The sequence below is a fragment of the Symsagittifera roscoffensis genome, chromosome 9 (assembly GCF_963678635.1).
Source record: "Symsagittifera roscoffensis chromosome 9, txSymRosc1.1, whole genome shotgun sequence".
NCBI lineage: Eukaryota > Metazoa > Xenacoelomorpha > Acoela > Convolutidae > Symsagittifera > Symsagittifera roscoffensis.
In genome coordinates this window covers 3,944,031-3,960,742 of record NC_087070.1, presented here as the reverse complement: position 1 = coordinate 3,960,742, position 16,712 = coordinate 3,944,031, and the positions used below count along the sequence as shown (strand labels likewise).

The 16,712-nt window shown below is 33.8% G+C and overlaps 1 protein-coding gene across 5 annotated transcripts in view; it reads right to left on the bottom strand.

The window, feature by feature from the left end:
• The window catches only part of LOC134853971 (protein unc-13 homolog B-like), a 116,153-nt gene that overhangs the window by 30,665 nt on the left and 68,776 nt on the right, over positions 1 to 16,712 (bottom strand). For all 5 annotated transcript variants that reach the window (XR_010164386.1, XR_010164387.1, XM_063869993.1 and 2 more), the window contains exons 13-14: positions 5,660 to 5,694; positions 4,041 to 4,116 (exon numbers count right to left, since the gene is read on the bottom strand). Coding sequence is in view for 3 of the 5 variants with exons in the window: in XM_063869993.1 (XP_063726063.1) it covers positions 4,041 to 4,116; positions 5,660 to 5,694 (111 nt within the window). In the remaining 2 variants the exon portion in view is untranslated. The remainder of the gene's footprint in view (positions 1 to 4,040; positions 4,117 to 5,659; positions 5,695 to 16,712) is intronic.

Sequence of the window (16,712 nt, the reverse complement as noted above, 5' to 3'; positions counted from 1 at the left end):
ATTAGACAGGCATTTTCTTCTGTTTTGATGACTCGTTAGAGCAGCGTCTCGAATGAGGGGGCTGCGACATGCTATCACTCGACCCACCCCTCAATTCTGGGTGCTAAATTTTCCCAAATGGTCTCCTTTGTTACTAATTTACTACAGCCGTTCTAGCCGAGAAGCCCTGAAGCTTTTAGAGGCGCAAATATACACTAGCTTGAGAGGGGTGGTCGAGCGCAAAAAAAGCAATTTTTCGCAAAAAGTCTGGCCAATGACAGGCCTTTAAATAAAGCCGAAAATTTTTTCGAAAACATCCCGCCAAAAAATCCTGCCCTAACAATTGATTGGGCAGTTTAAATGAGCAAACTGCCCAAACAATTGGAATATGTTGAAACTGAACAAAATTTAAGATTATCTCCCAAAAAAATCAAACAAAAAAGCGTTACAACAGAAGAAAAAAACACGAGGCAAAGCGGCCCTTGGGAAACAAGCCAACAGAGTTCGAAATGTGTCAATAAACGCAAAACAAAAAACTGACTTCTTTCTTGAAAAAACTTTCACCAACTATTTTTTACTTCCAGGAATTTTTTTTGACACGAGTGATGATCCAGTCAGTGGGTATCTGTCTGCTTTCGCTTGAGGTGATTTTTAACTATGCAACGCCATGATTCACTCAGTGAATGTTACCCGTGGCACGCGGTGATTCTTATTTGGGTAAAAAGTAGCCAGAAATATCGTGTGCCAAGTTTGAACTTAATTTGTCTCAAACAATTTAACGTTTTTCCTTAATCACTCATTGGGTTCAAACTGCCGCTCCCGATAAGCCTGCTTAAGTTAAGCCTTAATTTGCTTCATTTTTCTTTGAGTCATTAGAAATCAAATTGAGCACATGAATCGCTGCTTCATAAGTTACGCACAATTCAGACAAGCACAAACTACTCTTAACTAATGATTATCATTTGGCAGATTGCAGAGTTTATTATTCCAGCTTCTTATAGCTAAAATTTATTTTGAGCTTATACTATTTGGTGTTTCAATTTTCGAGCAGTCTATTTAACCACATTACAAGTTCTCCCCCACCCCCCCCCCCCCCCCCATAACCCGTTCCCACATCACCTTCTAACAATGCTGTAGAATCTCGTACCCAAGCACCAATTTGCTCGCACTTGAAAAGCACAAATCTAGTATAATCGCACGCGTAAAAATAGTTCGATGATGACTTTTTGCTAAAATCATAAGCATCAATACTCATACTTCAAAATAACAATAGCGATTAAAATTAGTTTTTTTTTCTGGTATCTTAATAGACATGGTGTGGTGAATGGTACGAGGATGGGGGGTGGTTTTTCAAAATTTCAGTCGCGCATTCTTACAGTTCACAAAATGAATGGCTAGAGGGAGATTCAGCATAGATGCAACACATTAAAATTTCAACCCACAAACCCTGTTTTAAAATGTCTTTAAGAAGGATTTAAAATGGTCGAAGAAGCCAGACAAACGTGTTTTTTGACTTTTTTAAAATCATGTACATTGATCCTTTTTCTAGACATATTAGAAAGAGAAACACTGAACTAAAAAAGGCCAGTTAAGCAGAAAACGCGTTTTATCTAATGTACAATGATCAACAAAAATTCAAATTTAGCTTTTAAAACTCATGATGACAATTTACAGTCGACCATATATAACAACACATGGTTAGAAGAGTGTAAAAAACAAGTAAACGAAAAGAGTTGATTTAAAAAAACTGAACACTTCAAATTTTGAATTTCGAAAGGAAAAAATCACTTCGAAGCTCTTTGATTTTCAATTATTGTTTATGATTGGAATTTTTTTCTTACATTATTCCATTTAGACAAAACTGGGCAATTAGTTTTATTTAGCTGTAAATTCAGAAAAAAGTCCACTTTGGAAACTAGAAAACTGTCTCGTTATTGTTCGAAGCATATTGCTAAAATGCTTCAAGGTAAAAAACAATTTGAAAATTTTTGAAAGGTTGATGAAAAAGACGACGATGAGCTTGCTTTGAAAAGTTTTTAATAAACAGATTCAAGTGATGAAAACAAATGGAGCATTTCAAAGCTTACCTAGTGATAGCTTGCTTGAAGAAACTAGCTCTTCGGTAACCAGTCAAGGATATCAAAACAACTGTTCTAAGGTTAAATATCGCTTGATAGCTTGCTAAAAAATTTTGGAGCTTTTCGCCAAGAACAATCTATCAAATTAGTTTTCTACGAACATGATCAAGCTATTATTTTAAGCTATCAAAAGACTTAATATGTATCATTGTTTCTTCTCTTGATAGCTTGCTTCAGAAATTTTAAATAAGTTATCAGTTGGAAAAGATTCAATGAACGCAAGTAAACAGAAAAATAATATATCTTTCGAACTTTCAAAAAAAAGTTAGCATTCACACCTTTGAACTTCAAGACGAAATTAAGATTGAAACTTTTTTGATAAATTAAAATTTTTATTCAGCTGGGAAATCTGCAAATTAAAATCCAAGTTGGAAATTAGAAATCGATCTTGTTTCTTGCGACCTTTACGTTTTTGCTAATCCAAATTTTCAAATCGACTGCCCTACACAAGTAGAGTTTACCTTCCTTTCAACAAAAAAATGAACTGAACTTACAAAAATCAAAAGTCAAACCACGAAAAATGAGATATGAGCGTGAACAAATTTAATGACTTTTTCCTGAAAAAAAAAACGAACCAAAAAATCGTCAAGACCTGCATAAAAGTCTAACACGTTTATTGACTCGTACTTATTAGCAAAAAGTTGGATCAGACAGAAATAATTAATCACAGAACTAATTACCTATTTCAGGATATATTTTGCAAACAATCGTTAGTTTTTTAGACATAAATATGTCTCAAATTCACTTAATGATTCAATATTGTATGTAAACTTTGTTAGCAATTAGCAGTTTGCTTTTTAGTTCCAACTTTTCTGTTGAAGCAATTTGCCATTTTATTTCTTAGAAGTTTTTGCTGTCTATGCCGAATATTCCCGCCATGCTTAAGACAAGTTCGCTTCAATCAAACTCAATTTAAACATTCAGAACAGTTCTAAGTCATATTTTCTTTAGAGTTAACAGGTGCAAAAAGTTTGGAAAGGCCATTAATTATATTATATGATTTCTATAAATTACAGAAGATACATTTACATCTTTCGGTGTTAAAAAATGAATATGAAAAATAATTCTCCAAACTTATTTCATTTTTCGCTCCACAATTGGCACGCAGAGGCCTGGCGCTATAGGTAATTAATTTGATCAGAATTTAAGAATGACTCTCATTTACAAGACATGTCAATTTATAATTTTTCAAGACTATCCGAACTTTTCGCTACTGCTAACGGACATGACATCGTCGTTCAATTGAGGACTAAATAAAATCAACTCAAACGAACGAACGAACGCAACAAAAACCATGAGTTAATCAAGTTGAACTGAAATCATGGGTGGTCACAAGTCAAGAAGAGATTCAATACTCACCGCTATTTTGAACTGAAATTTAAATTCACAACATTAATTTCTCATCTCAAACCAAATGATCGATCAACTAACACTTAGTTATAGGCTAGATCTACAGGGTAGAGAGTTATTGCGCAACAGTATGACATTTAAGTCCCAATCAATAAGACAAGTGGAAGCTCCCCTAAAAAATACTAGGATCAACGAACTTTCGAATGCTGGATTTCTTTATATGTGTTTCATCTATAGACACAAATATCATACTGGCGACCATTAAACAGCTACATGATCTCAAACATCCCATAGAAAAAAATCCAGAAAAAATATGCTGCCATTATTAAGTATTGTAGCTTTTACCCCCAAGTGTAAAAAACATTGTCAAGTTGCACGTCATTTAAGCGCCATTAACATTTCTTGTAACTTTTCAAGCCAATATGACACCAATCTTACTCACTATCAGTTCACAACTGAAACTATTGCATAAATCAAGCACAACACCTGGATTTGTTTAGTCTCAGTGATGTTTGAGCCAGAAAATGTTTCACTACACCCATAATTCAAAAAGAGTGAAAATTAACCACTCACCAAAGGTATCGAAGTCCTTCTGGCCTTCATAACATGTGAAATGTCTTCTATGTTGCTCAGCAAAGATGTGTGCGGACTGAAATAACATTCTATAAATAAAAATAACCACAAAAAACTTTCGTTTTTTTTCCAATGTCGGCAAGCTTCTGTAAATCACAATGCATTCCCAAACTTGGATTAAAACATTTCAACTTCTACCCGACTCATTGAAACAAAATTTGCGGGCCATTACAAAAAAGATGCCCTTTAGAAGATGGCCAAATATTTCGTGAGTGATACGAGTTTCCGCCAGAGTGTTGAAGCCAAAATAAAAGCAAACGAAATATGTTAAAGGGTTCAATGCATGTATTAACCGTTTCACTTTTCTGACCCAGAAGTACTGCAAATTTATTCATTTTTTGAGTCCCTGACCTCGTTTTGCCTCTATCAACACCCAAAAAAAATCCGTTCTAAGCCTGATGCAAATTTTCTAAACATCAAATAACTATTTTACGAACTAGGATATTTATAAAAGACTTTTTCATACCAATAAAATTACTTAATTGTTCCGACCATTGAAAATAGGGAAGAATTTTGTGTTCGGTTGTTTTAGTTTTTTCTGTTTTTTTCACGCAATATCAGGTACCAAAAATAATCACCGGAATCGGTCGAATGACATACAACATTAAAGCCCGTTTAGCCATGATTCGAAGGACGTTAAATTTTTTTAAACAAGTTGTGCCAGTGTTGAGAAAAACGTTTGAATTTTTGAGATGTAGTCTTATTTCGAGCGAGTAACTTTCGTTACATATTTCGGTTGAGTAACATTCGTTACATAAAATTGGCCTTTAGGCTAAAAAAAAACATGGTTTTATTTAAAAAATCACTAGTTTGAAAACTTCACATAGCGCTTCCTTGCAAATGAAAAATTTCCAAAAGTATTTTCAAATGATTGTGAAAAAATAGAACAATTTTTGAAAAAAAATCGATTTTTTAATAATTTTTCTGTTTGTTATTCATTTTTTGATGACAACTGTTGTCAATTATGCCTAAATTGTTAACTTTTTACGCGTTTTCAAAGTTCTTTCATCACTACGCACAAAAAACTACACTAAATTGAAGAACAAAATAGAAAAAAAAAACTTTTTTTGTAGTTGTTTTATGACGCGTCCAGACAATTCGGCAAAGACAATTCAGCCGATTTGAAATTCAGACAATTCAGCCAAAATTATGCAGACAATTCAGCCAATAATTGGGACCGCCGCAGTCGCGCCAACGTGTTGCGAGCTTGCCAACAGAGGGTAGGACTCTATATGAAATTTAGAGCCGGTTATCGCCGCGAAGCGCCGACGCGCGCGTAGCGCGCCCACCGGCGACCTTAAACCGAGAAATAACTCCAATTCCATTTTTTTTCCTTCCGAATCTAGCGTTTTGTAAAACTGGCTGAGTTGTCTCAGGCTGAATTGTCTGTATATTTCTGGCTTAATTGTCTGAATTTCAAATTGGCTGAATTGTCTTTGGCCAAATTGTCTGTGCGCCGTTTTATGAATGTGGTCGAAACATTATGTGCTAGCTGCACAGCAACCGGCTATCCTTGTTTCTGTTTGTAACTATTCTGATTTTTTTTGAATTTGACTAACCCAACAACGTCGTTCAATGTGTCTTTTCTCTCTCCCTGAAACAAAATAAGAGGTAAACATTAACGTAAACAACACAAACAAGGTCGAAATTGGAAGTTAGCCTGATGACGGAACTGAGAAAGCAACTGCCGGCGGAGTTTTAGGCTAGCGTAGCTGAAACGGAACGGTCGGTTTAGCTATTTTTACCACCTGTCTTTCAACCAAGTGAGGATAGGAGAGATTGACCAAGTGACGCTAGCTTACCCTAACGCATGCTCCTTGGATTCAAATGGCCTAACAGCAAATCCTAGCCGAAAGTATATTTGAATCGACACAACATAACTTTGAAAAAACGAACTTCAATATGGTACGAGAAAAATTTAAAACAATATTAGATCCAATCTAAGTCTTTTTTTAAAAAAGTCGATTAAAAGTTTAATGTTTGAAGCAAAATTTCAGTTTGCAGAAAGGAAAAATCACATATTTTGCATATATTTCCAGGGTCTGTTTGACCGGTAAAAGTAACCTGAGCTAATACGAGTTTCCAAAGCGATCGCTTCTGTAAAGTGGCCACATGATTGCAGTCTGTCGTAGGCTTAATTGTCCGCCGCTTAGTTGCCCTCGCCATCACCGACGCCAGCTGTGCTTTTTCCAGCCACCTCGATCTAGCACGGATAAGTTTAACAAAACTCTTCAGTAATCGTTGATGTTGCTTTTTAGAACACGAATTCAGTTTGTCTGGCAAACTTTTCCAACGTGAAGGCATTCTAGCTCGTTTGTCGTCTATCTCGTGTAATTTCGAAACAAACGAACATGTTTTCGATTCGTGTAACCCACGACATGCGCGAAAGTATAAATTATTGGGGTTGAATCCACGACGAAAATGAAAATAATGTTTTTGGTCTAAAATTTTAGTCGGCGTGGTCCAATTGGTCCCCATAATTTCAGCTAAGTGATGCCTGTCACTGGTTTCACAAATTGAATCTCTCCGTAGAAGGATACTGATGTCGTCATTACTATGTTTGAACCACTTCAACCTCAGGCTTTTCGAATGATTAGCAAAAAAATATATAAACATACTAGAAAAAAAAACAAAAAAATAGGAGAAACTTTCTTGCAAGATAGTTGCGCGCGAAAACATATTTTCAATCCTTTTTATGGATGCATTCATTTCTTAAAGAAAGCAGATCCTTTGTTGCAGTTTTGGAGTATTTCTTAAATAAATATTGAGATTATTCAGCTGCATAATTATCAAACTAATAAGTATTGGCCCCGGTATTGTTATCTGAAAACATACTCAATTTTTGGAAATAGTATTAAAAAGAGGGACTTGGGGAGCGGTCGATTATCTTCTGGGGGGATCTAATCTGCCATCGAAATTCGATTCAGTAGCCTGAGTTTGAAATGATTCCTGTGTTTGAGATTGAGAGTGGTTGGTCTTTTCGGCTGATACAGCTTTCGGCCCCTCGAGGAGACTTTAGGCGTGCAGGCCGGTGTGATATCTTCTCTGAAATTCTGCAGAAACTCCAGAAGCACTGAAGTATTCGTGGTCGCAATTTTTCGTTCTGGTTTCCTTGATAACTTTCTTTCAAACTGGTACCCAAAGTCTAGTTCTAAATTCAGCTCAGATAATTTCGTGGCATCGCAAGCCGACAGAGATTTGTGAGCTGCTTTTTTCTTTCTTCTCAACTGTTGCGAATTTGTTACTAAGGAACTACGGGGTACTAAATTTCCCGGATTAAGTCCGTTTCCGCGCTTGGCTTCCGAGCAGCATTTTTCGTCACTGCTGTCACTGACTCCGCCACTGATCTCTTTGCTAGCTGACACTTGATACTCCATCAGTCTAATATTCACAATGGGCTGTGTAGATGTGTTGCAGTGTTGGCTATTGCTCAAAATTTCATGCGACTTCGTTTTGGATGACAATGTTTCGACACACATCTTGAATTGGCTCAACAGATTTGACCCCGATGCGGGCATATGTAAAGGTCAGAGGTCAACAGATGAGGTTGACGAAAATGGTCAATTTCATATAGAAGGTCACATTGATCTCGCTACCAATCAAGGGACTATTTAGATAAATTCCCCTTCATAGAATAATAAATTAAAGTTAAATAAGAACTGTAAGCAGAAGTCAATGGTCCTTTTTAACTGACCATTTTATGAACATACGAGTATCACAAGATATAAAAATAAAGGAAATAAATCGCAACGAAAACTTTATTTCAATGAAAGCAACTGAAACAAATTACAAATGTGGTTCTAAGTACAGTTCTTGTTAAGAAATAATGACAATTTTAGATCTGTAACTTCATATTAGAGTTATAATAGTGACAATTTACTGTCATAACAACTGTCACTTCCAACTTTTTCAATCAAAAATTTGCAAGGCTTTGAGTCTTAAGGCAAATTATTCAGTCCGAAAGTCAAGTCTGCTCAAAAATGTGTCAAAATCTCTGGAAATGGCGCCCATAAAAACTAATACCACTGCAAAAAACCCAAAAATTAATCTCGCAGAACCTAAATTGTTTATGGGCTTTATCAAACTACTAATTTAACGCCACAAAAAAAACAGCACTATTCAAGCTGTTTTCTATGCTGTACATAATAAAAAAATTTAAAATGAGTGGAAGGGTTGGCTAAAAAGTTTTCAATCGGAATAAAAATGAATTAGAGACAGGAAATATTTTAATGGGCAAATCAATCAACTATTAAGCGTGTTTAGAACCCATGCAAAAACTAGAAAATAATACTGCAGTGTATATAAAAATGTCTTCTATCCGCAATGTGTGCTGAAATTAAAAAAATGCAGTCAAAATAAAGTCAGGCTTTAATAGCCACCAAATGTCAACTCGTCAGAACTTCAAATTCGCTGAAGCACGCTAATTATCAAGGAAAACCTAAAAACCTAACCATATAACTGCTTTGATACAAATGGAAAAACTGAACGATTGAGAAATATATTACAGAAAAGGAGAAACACGATACATTCATTATCGAATTGTTTATCGGAATTATAATCTCAATTTGTCTGTAAAAATTAAAGAAAAAATTAAGGTATGACTGCAAAAACTACAGAAGAAAAAAAAACATTTAAATATAGTACTTCCTATTATCATCATATATTTCAAAAAAAGCTTTGAAAATTCGTGCCGCAGAATAAAAAAACATTAATGATCTTTCAATTCCGAGAATCTATAACTATTGACTTATTTTTTACAATCAAATTGACCTAAATTAAGAAAATCGAATTCATAGACATCTAAATTTTTATTCTACAGGAATTTTAAATAAAAACTGAAAACAACCTTGAAATCCAAATTTCATCATTCAGTGCTAATGATTCCAGACAGAAAGAACATAATTGAGAAATTAGTACACAAATTTTCTCAAATTGTGTTTGATAGTAGACAAAAGTGATCACAACAAAGGTTCCTTTGAACTACATCAGAAATAATACAGTGCAATTTTTTGCTTAAATCAGAGCCACTATTTACCCCCAAAATGGGCTATTATTGGATGCTTCAAGTCAACAAGACGTACGCAAAACTACCTGGTCAATCAATTATGGACCAAATTATATCAAAGTGAGCCGCTTAATTATCCAGCAAAGGGTATTATTTCCTATATTTTCTATAAAATAATTTTGTTTGATAGCCAGAAAATGTGATTCGTACCGTATTGTAAAACGTGATTAGTACTGAATATTAAATTTTTATAAAGAGCAAAAACTGACCCATTATTGGGAATAAACTTTGGGTTTCAATTTCGCAAAATGAATTGAACCATAATTCTATGCAATTTTTATTCTGATCATATATATTTATTGTCTAATGTCAACACAATATGAAAAAACGAAAGGAATGCAACCGTAAAAAAAACCAAGGTCATCCAACAACGCTTTTAATTTTAAAACTGAAAGATTAAAACAATCATCTTAAAGGTTCTTTTCAAACTAAAATGGTCAAATCTCCAAAACTACTGGGTTTCTTCCATTGGCAAGCTTAGTTCTCCTTTTCATTCGCCCGTATGAACATCATTTGCTGCCCTCAATAGATAAATCGGATCAATTGAGCAATCTCCCCCCCATTCTCGCGTGAGGGGGAAATAGCTCAATAGGTACTTGAGATATGTTTATAACCACTTGAAAATAGATTGAATGACATGAAATCATAAAACATATTTTCCAACGACTGTGGAAAGCCAAAATCTACAATATCAAAGCTCAAAAGTTTCATTCGGATTGAAAAAAGAATCAATAAAACAGCCATAAAAAGCGACTTTTTTTCCTTTCTTAACATGACAAAAAGGTGCGAACAATATTAAGGTGCTGCGGAGAACTGTTTTTGCTATTCAGATACAACGCTAGAGCACCAACCCTGGTAAATCGCTTTCTTCGATGAGGCTATGGTCGCCTAAACAAAATTTGCAAAAAAAAATTTTTTTTTCAAAATTTTTCTCGAAACTCATGTAAGATAACTTCAGTCGGTCAATTGATTGCGTGCTATAAACACATCATCCATCTACTTGCGTTTGCTGACGTCTTTTTGTAGAGTTTTTTCGTTTTTGCTGGGTGGGGAAGATTGCTCAATTGATCCGATAAATCAAACGTGATTAAAATAAAACATCTTGACACCACCCAAGATAGTGCTGAGAATTTCGAACTGAGTTAAATTTTTTAAGTTTTTGTTTGTAAAATTCCGTTAAATAAAAAAACGGCATATCTCGGAAACTAAGATGTTTTGAGCAATCAAACTTAGAGGAAAGAATTGCAATCTCTGAGAGTACCCTGAGATTACCCCATTATATGGTTGAAATTGAAGGTTTCGTTTTTTAAAAGTTTTTAAATCAGGTTTCTTGAAATGTTTTTTTTTCCAAAATTGAAAAAACGTCAAGTCCTAGAAACTGGAACGGTTTCAGCGGTGAAATTGGGAGGAAAAATTTGCAACCTTTGATACTAAACGGGCAGCACCCAGACATAGTGTTGTAAAATTGGAAATTTTACCTGTTTTACCGGAAATTTTATTTGTTTTGAAAAAATTTTGAACATATCAAAAAAAACGTCACACCTAGGAAATTGAAAGCATTTGAACAACCGCATTTGGACACCTAACCACTGAGAGTACCCTCAACCCTCCCAATACACAAGTATAGGTTTAAGAGATAAATTTTTTTCTCATCTAAGTTTCGTGAAATGTTTAAATATCATTAAAAAAAAACATTTCGAAAACTATAAGAACTTGAGAAGTCATATTTAGAGGCAACAGTCGCAGCCCCCGAGAGTACACTGACAGCGCCTCAATGTAGAGATGGAAGTTTGTTTTGTACATAAAATCTTTGAAAATGTAAAAAGAAAAACAACGTCTTATCTCGGAAACTAAAAGAACTTGAGAAGTGGCATTTCGACGCAAAAATTGCAGCTCATGAGGGTACCCTCAAATTACCCATCTACAGGGTAGAAAACTTCATATTTCGAGAACTACAAGGATTTAGGCAGTCATAAATGAAGGCAAGATTCGCAACCACTGAGTTTACCCTGACAGCACCCAACTACAGGGTTCGGAATTTCGTGAACTAAAAAGATTTGGGTATTCATAATTGGAGGTCAAATTTGCTACCCCTGAAGAATCCCTGACACAATTGAAATGCTAACTTTGCTCAATTCATACTGAATTCATACTGCAAAACTGAAAAAAAAATTCTTAGCCATTGCAATATATAGCTTAAACGTGCAAAAATTCTTTCGTTAAGCATGCAAAAAAATTATGTTGAAAAAGCTTAAATATGGCGACATAGTGAAGCCCGTATTTAAACTTATAACAGATACATTATGAAGCTGTTAAGAAATGAAAAGTTTATGTAGCCCTGTAAAATCAGAATTTAGACAAACTAACAACTGAAAATCACCCAAATTAACGCAAAAGTAACTAAATTGAGCAAAAACAACAAACTAATTGACACCGAAATAATGATCAACATAGCCAAAAAAAAGTTGGAAAAGAGTCAACGAACGCAAGAGAACAAAAGAAAATCTGACTAGTTTTTCAAAAAACACTTCAATTTTCGAACTTCACGGTAGAAAATATATCGCCTTAAGACTCTAAACAATCCAAGAACTATTTAAGATAAACACTTTTTTATAGTGGAATTTTTCATCCTTTTAACAAAGGAAATGAATGGATTTTTAAAATAAACCAAATATCGAACCGCAACATATCGTCCATAAATTATCAGAAAAACAATATAATATCACAGTACAATAACATAAACAACACATGATGGAAAATGGTAAAGAACGAAAACGAATAAAAAATGATTGAAAATTTTCAACTTTCGGAGAAAAAACATATCACGTTCACGCTCTTTAGACTTCAAGAACACTTTTTCATTGTCACTGTTTCATATGAATTTATCCCATTTAGAAACATCGGGATTAAAAATAACTTTTTTGTTCCGCTGGAAATTCAGAGAACTCAAGTCCATTTTTAAAACCTGATTTCTTTCACACTTTTCACGACCTTTATAATACTGCTCTGAGATAGTGGATTTTGCCTTTCTTTCAACAAACAAAATGAATTGATTTGAAAAATAAACCAAGAGTCGAACTGCGAAAAATCAAATTTGAGCGTGAAAAATTTTCCTCACAAAAATAATTCACCAAGACCTATATAAGAGTACTCCTTACTCTGATGTACGGAAAGCATTGACAGATAATTCATGCCAGTTAAAAAATTTTCTGAATACGAAAAAAAAATTTAACACAGCCGTTGCAAAATGCCTGCTATTTTCAATAATTTTCTCGCACTTCTGCAGGTACGGTTAAAAAACTTTGTCAAAAATATTTGAAATCGGCTAGGCTCAGAGCTTTGAGAATCCGATCTCCATAATGAAAGAGCTTTACTGAAAACTTCAAAACGATATATCGAAAATTGTTGAACGACTAACTGCTGCGAGGCCGTGAAGCCAATGAAATATGAAACAAATTGTGCTGAGTAAATTGCACTAAAATATCTGCTCTCAAACTGGGTATTGAAAAATTGCAATAAAAAAACTAATTGCGTGGTGTTTCTGTTAGATCGGCTTTACCATTGTTCATTTTAAGCTTTGGATCTGAGCGAATTGAAATGTTCGGATGCTAGGCAGAACATTTTTTGCGAACCGGGAAGAAAATATTTTTCGGCAAACTTGGAACGATTATCTTTTTAATCAATCAGGGTACTTGACACTATGACAAGCCACCATATAAATCATCTTTGTACGTATATTCAGTTTTCTAATTGAGAGCGAAAATTTAGTGAAAAGCAGATTTTGAAAATTGAGAAATCAGAAGTCAAATCATCAAAACCGGATAATAAAACTTAATGTTTCTGTAAAACTTTATTTTTAAACTTTTCCAGTCGAAAAACCTAAAAACCACACAAATACTTTTAAAAAATTATATTTACACAATACTACTTGATGTTGGTATGTTATCCAGCCGAAAATACGCAAGTGTTTTATAATAGTTATGTAACAATTATGTAACAGCTACGAAAGTTATGCAAAATACAAGTTAAGATGAAACTTTTCGGCTGGCTTATACACTACGCGCATTTTCGATTTTCGCGCGTTTTCATCGTTTAAGAAAGAGTTTTTAAAAAGAAAGATAACGCAGAGATTCTAAAATTTAAAAAAAAAACGATTCATTGAACTTAAGCATCGCTTACCTTGGCAACACCACCTGGTTGCTAGTCTTTAAAAATCAAGTTGCATGCCTTACTTAATAGTGACCTTCGTTAGAGCTTAAACACGTTAATAATTTTTTTTACTTTAACTTGACAAGATAGTGCAAACCAGACTTGAACACCACATATATAGGTATAATGAATATAATGAAATATGGTGGCCTTCAGCGCAATAATTCTATTTGAAGCATACGCCTAATTTTCAAAAACCAATCAAGACCTATAGCTTCGCCCTGATAATAGCAGTCTTATTATACCAAGGAAGAAAATAAGAAACAAAAAAATGACGTTCATATTGCTCCCAATATAAATTAACAGCGCGTCATTTACTACATGAACTATAGTTCAAACCTTATTTTGAAGTCGTATTTATTTACAATCAACAAAAATCAGAATTTTACTTGAAGTTTATGGTTTATAGAATTTACAGTTTTATTTTGAGAAATTTATAGAATAATATCTTATAGAATCAGAATTTTACTTTTGGTTATTTGCTAAAAATCAAAATCAGAATTTCATTTGAATTTTTATGGTCTATAATTATGAATTTAGGCAGAAAAAGCAAATAACCAAACGAAGTAATCCATCCGAATAAAATATCAGCATCGTATTCAAAATCATCGAATCAAATTAAATGTGAAAAATACTCGGAAGAGATAAGCAACAACAGGAAGCGCATCTGTCGAGCGCATGATCCTGATAACAGCTTTCAATTAAATCTCAATGAAGTAATTATAAAACAAAGAGATGATACGGAATGTTGCACCACAACACAAACATCCAAAATATTTTAAAATACCGAAAAAACAACAATTACAAAAACTTAACAAAAACTAGATAAATTTGTCTCGAATGATGTTAAGTTTGAAGCAATCTTTACAATCGCAGACCTGATACAAATTTTCAAAAATAATTACTGAGCGCCAAATAAACCGACAGAAGTTATCAAGAAAATCTTGAGCTATAAAGTTCTGAAATTCGACGATTGTTCTCCTTTTGTGTCCCGGAGATGAGAAGGGGCGCACAAATTATGTTTCCCTTTAAATGACGCAACATTAGGTCACATAGCCGATAAAACATCAGCCGAAACCATTTGTTTTTTTTTAAATTAGCCAACAGACAGTTGGAAAGAGTCAAGGAACGCAAGTAAACAGAAAACATTTTTTTAAATTCTGCTAGGCACTCAGAAAAAACATAGCCAACTGACTGTCAGAAACTTTTCATTGCAAGAACTTTTTTTTTGATAAAGTTAACCACATTTGAGAAAACTGGATCAGCATGTCAATTTTTTATTCATTTCGGAAATCTGACAATTCAATTCCACTTTCGAAACTAGAAGTTATCATGTTTTTCGTGACCTTTTTTTTGCTGTTCGATACTTTAGTTTTTTTTAACCTAGGAAAATTAATCAAACTTAAAAATAAATCAAAAGTCAAACCTCGAAAAAGTAAATTTTAACCTCGTTAAATTTTAAGAATTTTCCTGAAAAAAATATGTTCACTCTTAAACTTAAAAGGAAAATTTACAACGTCAAGGCTAGTAAATTACACAAGCAAATCAAAAACACTTACATATATAATGGAAATGGCTTATGGCACAAAGAAAGTGACAACTACGCTAAGAAAAAAATCGGAAAAAATAATAGGCCGACAAATTTTTAAAACGGAAAACTTTCAATTAAAAAAAAATCAGGATCGGATTCGAACCCTTGCCGTTCAAGGCATAGTCGTAACCTCTATGCCAAATTTGCCGGAGAAGCCAAGAATTTGAATTGATTATAATCAAGCTATCAAAATATTCAATTTTGTTAAACAAGTTGCTAGCCTGAAAAAGTTTATATCCCGACTTGATAATAATGACTAATCTCAAGCGTAAACGTTGATCCAACCAAATATTTTAAAAATTCTGGATTGATATCACTTCAAAATTCGTCAAAAAAGCAGCCCAAAATGTTACTCAACAAAGCAATTACCAAAGATAGCCACAAAAAACTAAATAACTCAAAGTCCGAGTTGAGAACGAAACGCTCTCAGCCTAAGCTACCAATTACTCACTGAAATTCTGTCAAACCTAAAACGTTCCTTCAGGCAGTATGATTTTTCATCTCATCTCAGTAATTGGAATCCAATCAGGTATTCAACAACGATCAAATTCGAAACCGTGACTGACCACAGACAGAATCGGACAGTCGGAAAAATGTCAATGAACTCTCAAAAAATGATACAATTTATTGAACAATTTTCATTTTTTGAGTTTCAAAGGGTTAAAACTCTTTCAGTTTCAAAAATCATTTGATTGAACTTTTTTTCATGTATCTCACCCAAATTGAAAACAGTAGATCAATAGGTAATTCTTTTGATTCTACTGGGAAGCTCAAATTTAAATTCACTTATGAAACCACAATTGAATCATCTTTTTTGCTTGAATTGCACTTCAGCGATCCAAAGCGTAAATTTTTCTCTTTTAGCCAATGAATTTGAAGTGAAATTTAAAAGAAATCAATAATCAGATCACAAAATAAAATAAATTTCAGCGTGAATTCTTCACTTAGTTCAATGACACTTAATAGATGCCTTTGATTCGCTCATTGATACTAAATAAAAATGCTCGTATCAGAGCGAAGTCCTCAACCTTCCGACTACCACTCGCGCGCTATGTGTATGCAACATCTTTTAAGGTATTAAACCAAAAAACATTGGATTGAATCCTGAGCCGTTTTAATTCGCCACCACTTAGGCATCAATAAAAACAAAATAAACAAAACTGGTGCCAAATCGACAATCTCCAAAACCGTAACTATACGACTAATGATTGCAGGTAAACCATCTTTCAGTTTTTAGCATCAGACATTGACCTCTTTCAGATGGTTCAAAATTACGTCAAAAACTGATAAATAAATTTGTCTGAAAAACACACCAAGCGCAAGAATTATATCCGGGAACAATGAGAACAAAAGGCGTTTAAATTACTTTTCCTGTAATAGTTATCGGGTGCCTTCGACAATTGGTTATTGACGTCAAAAAAGTCTGATTTGTTGAAAAACAAAAAAATCTCGGATTTCGGAATTTAAAAAAGATGCGGGCAACTAGTGAGTGTGTTTCTGTATATCAGAGGTGGCTTCTGAACACCCTATCTGACTTTCAAACGTTAAATAGAGAAATACCAAAATTAAGAAGTAAAATGCGTACGAATCAAAAATTTTCATAATTTATCAAAAAAAAGCTATATCACAGTGAACAAAAACAAGACAAATAAATGGCCAACTCATGGTTGGAAAATGGTAAAAAGAACAATGAAACCGAAAAAAAGATTGAAAATATTTCAACTTTCGAAGAAAAAATTATCACATT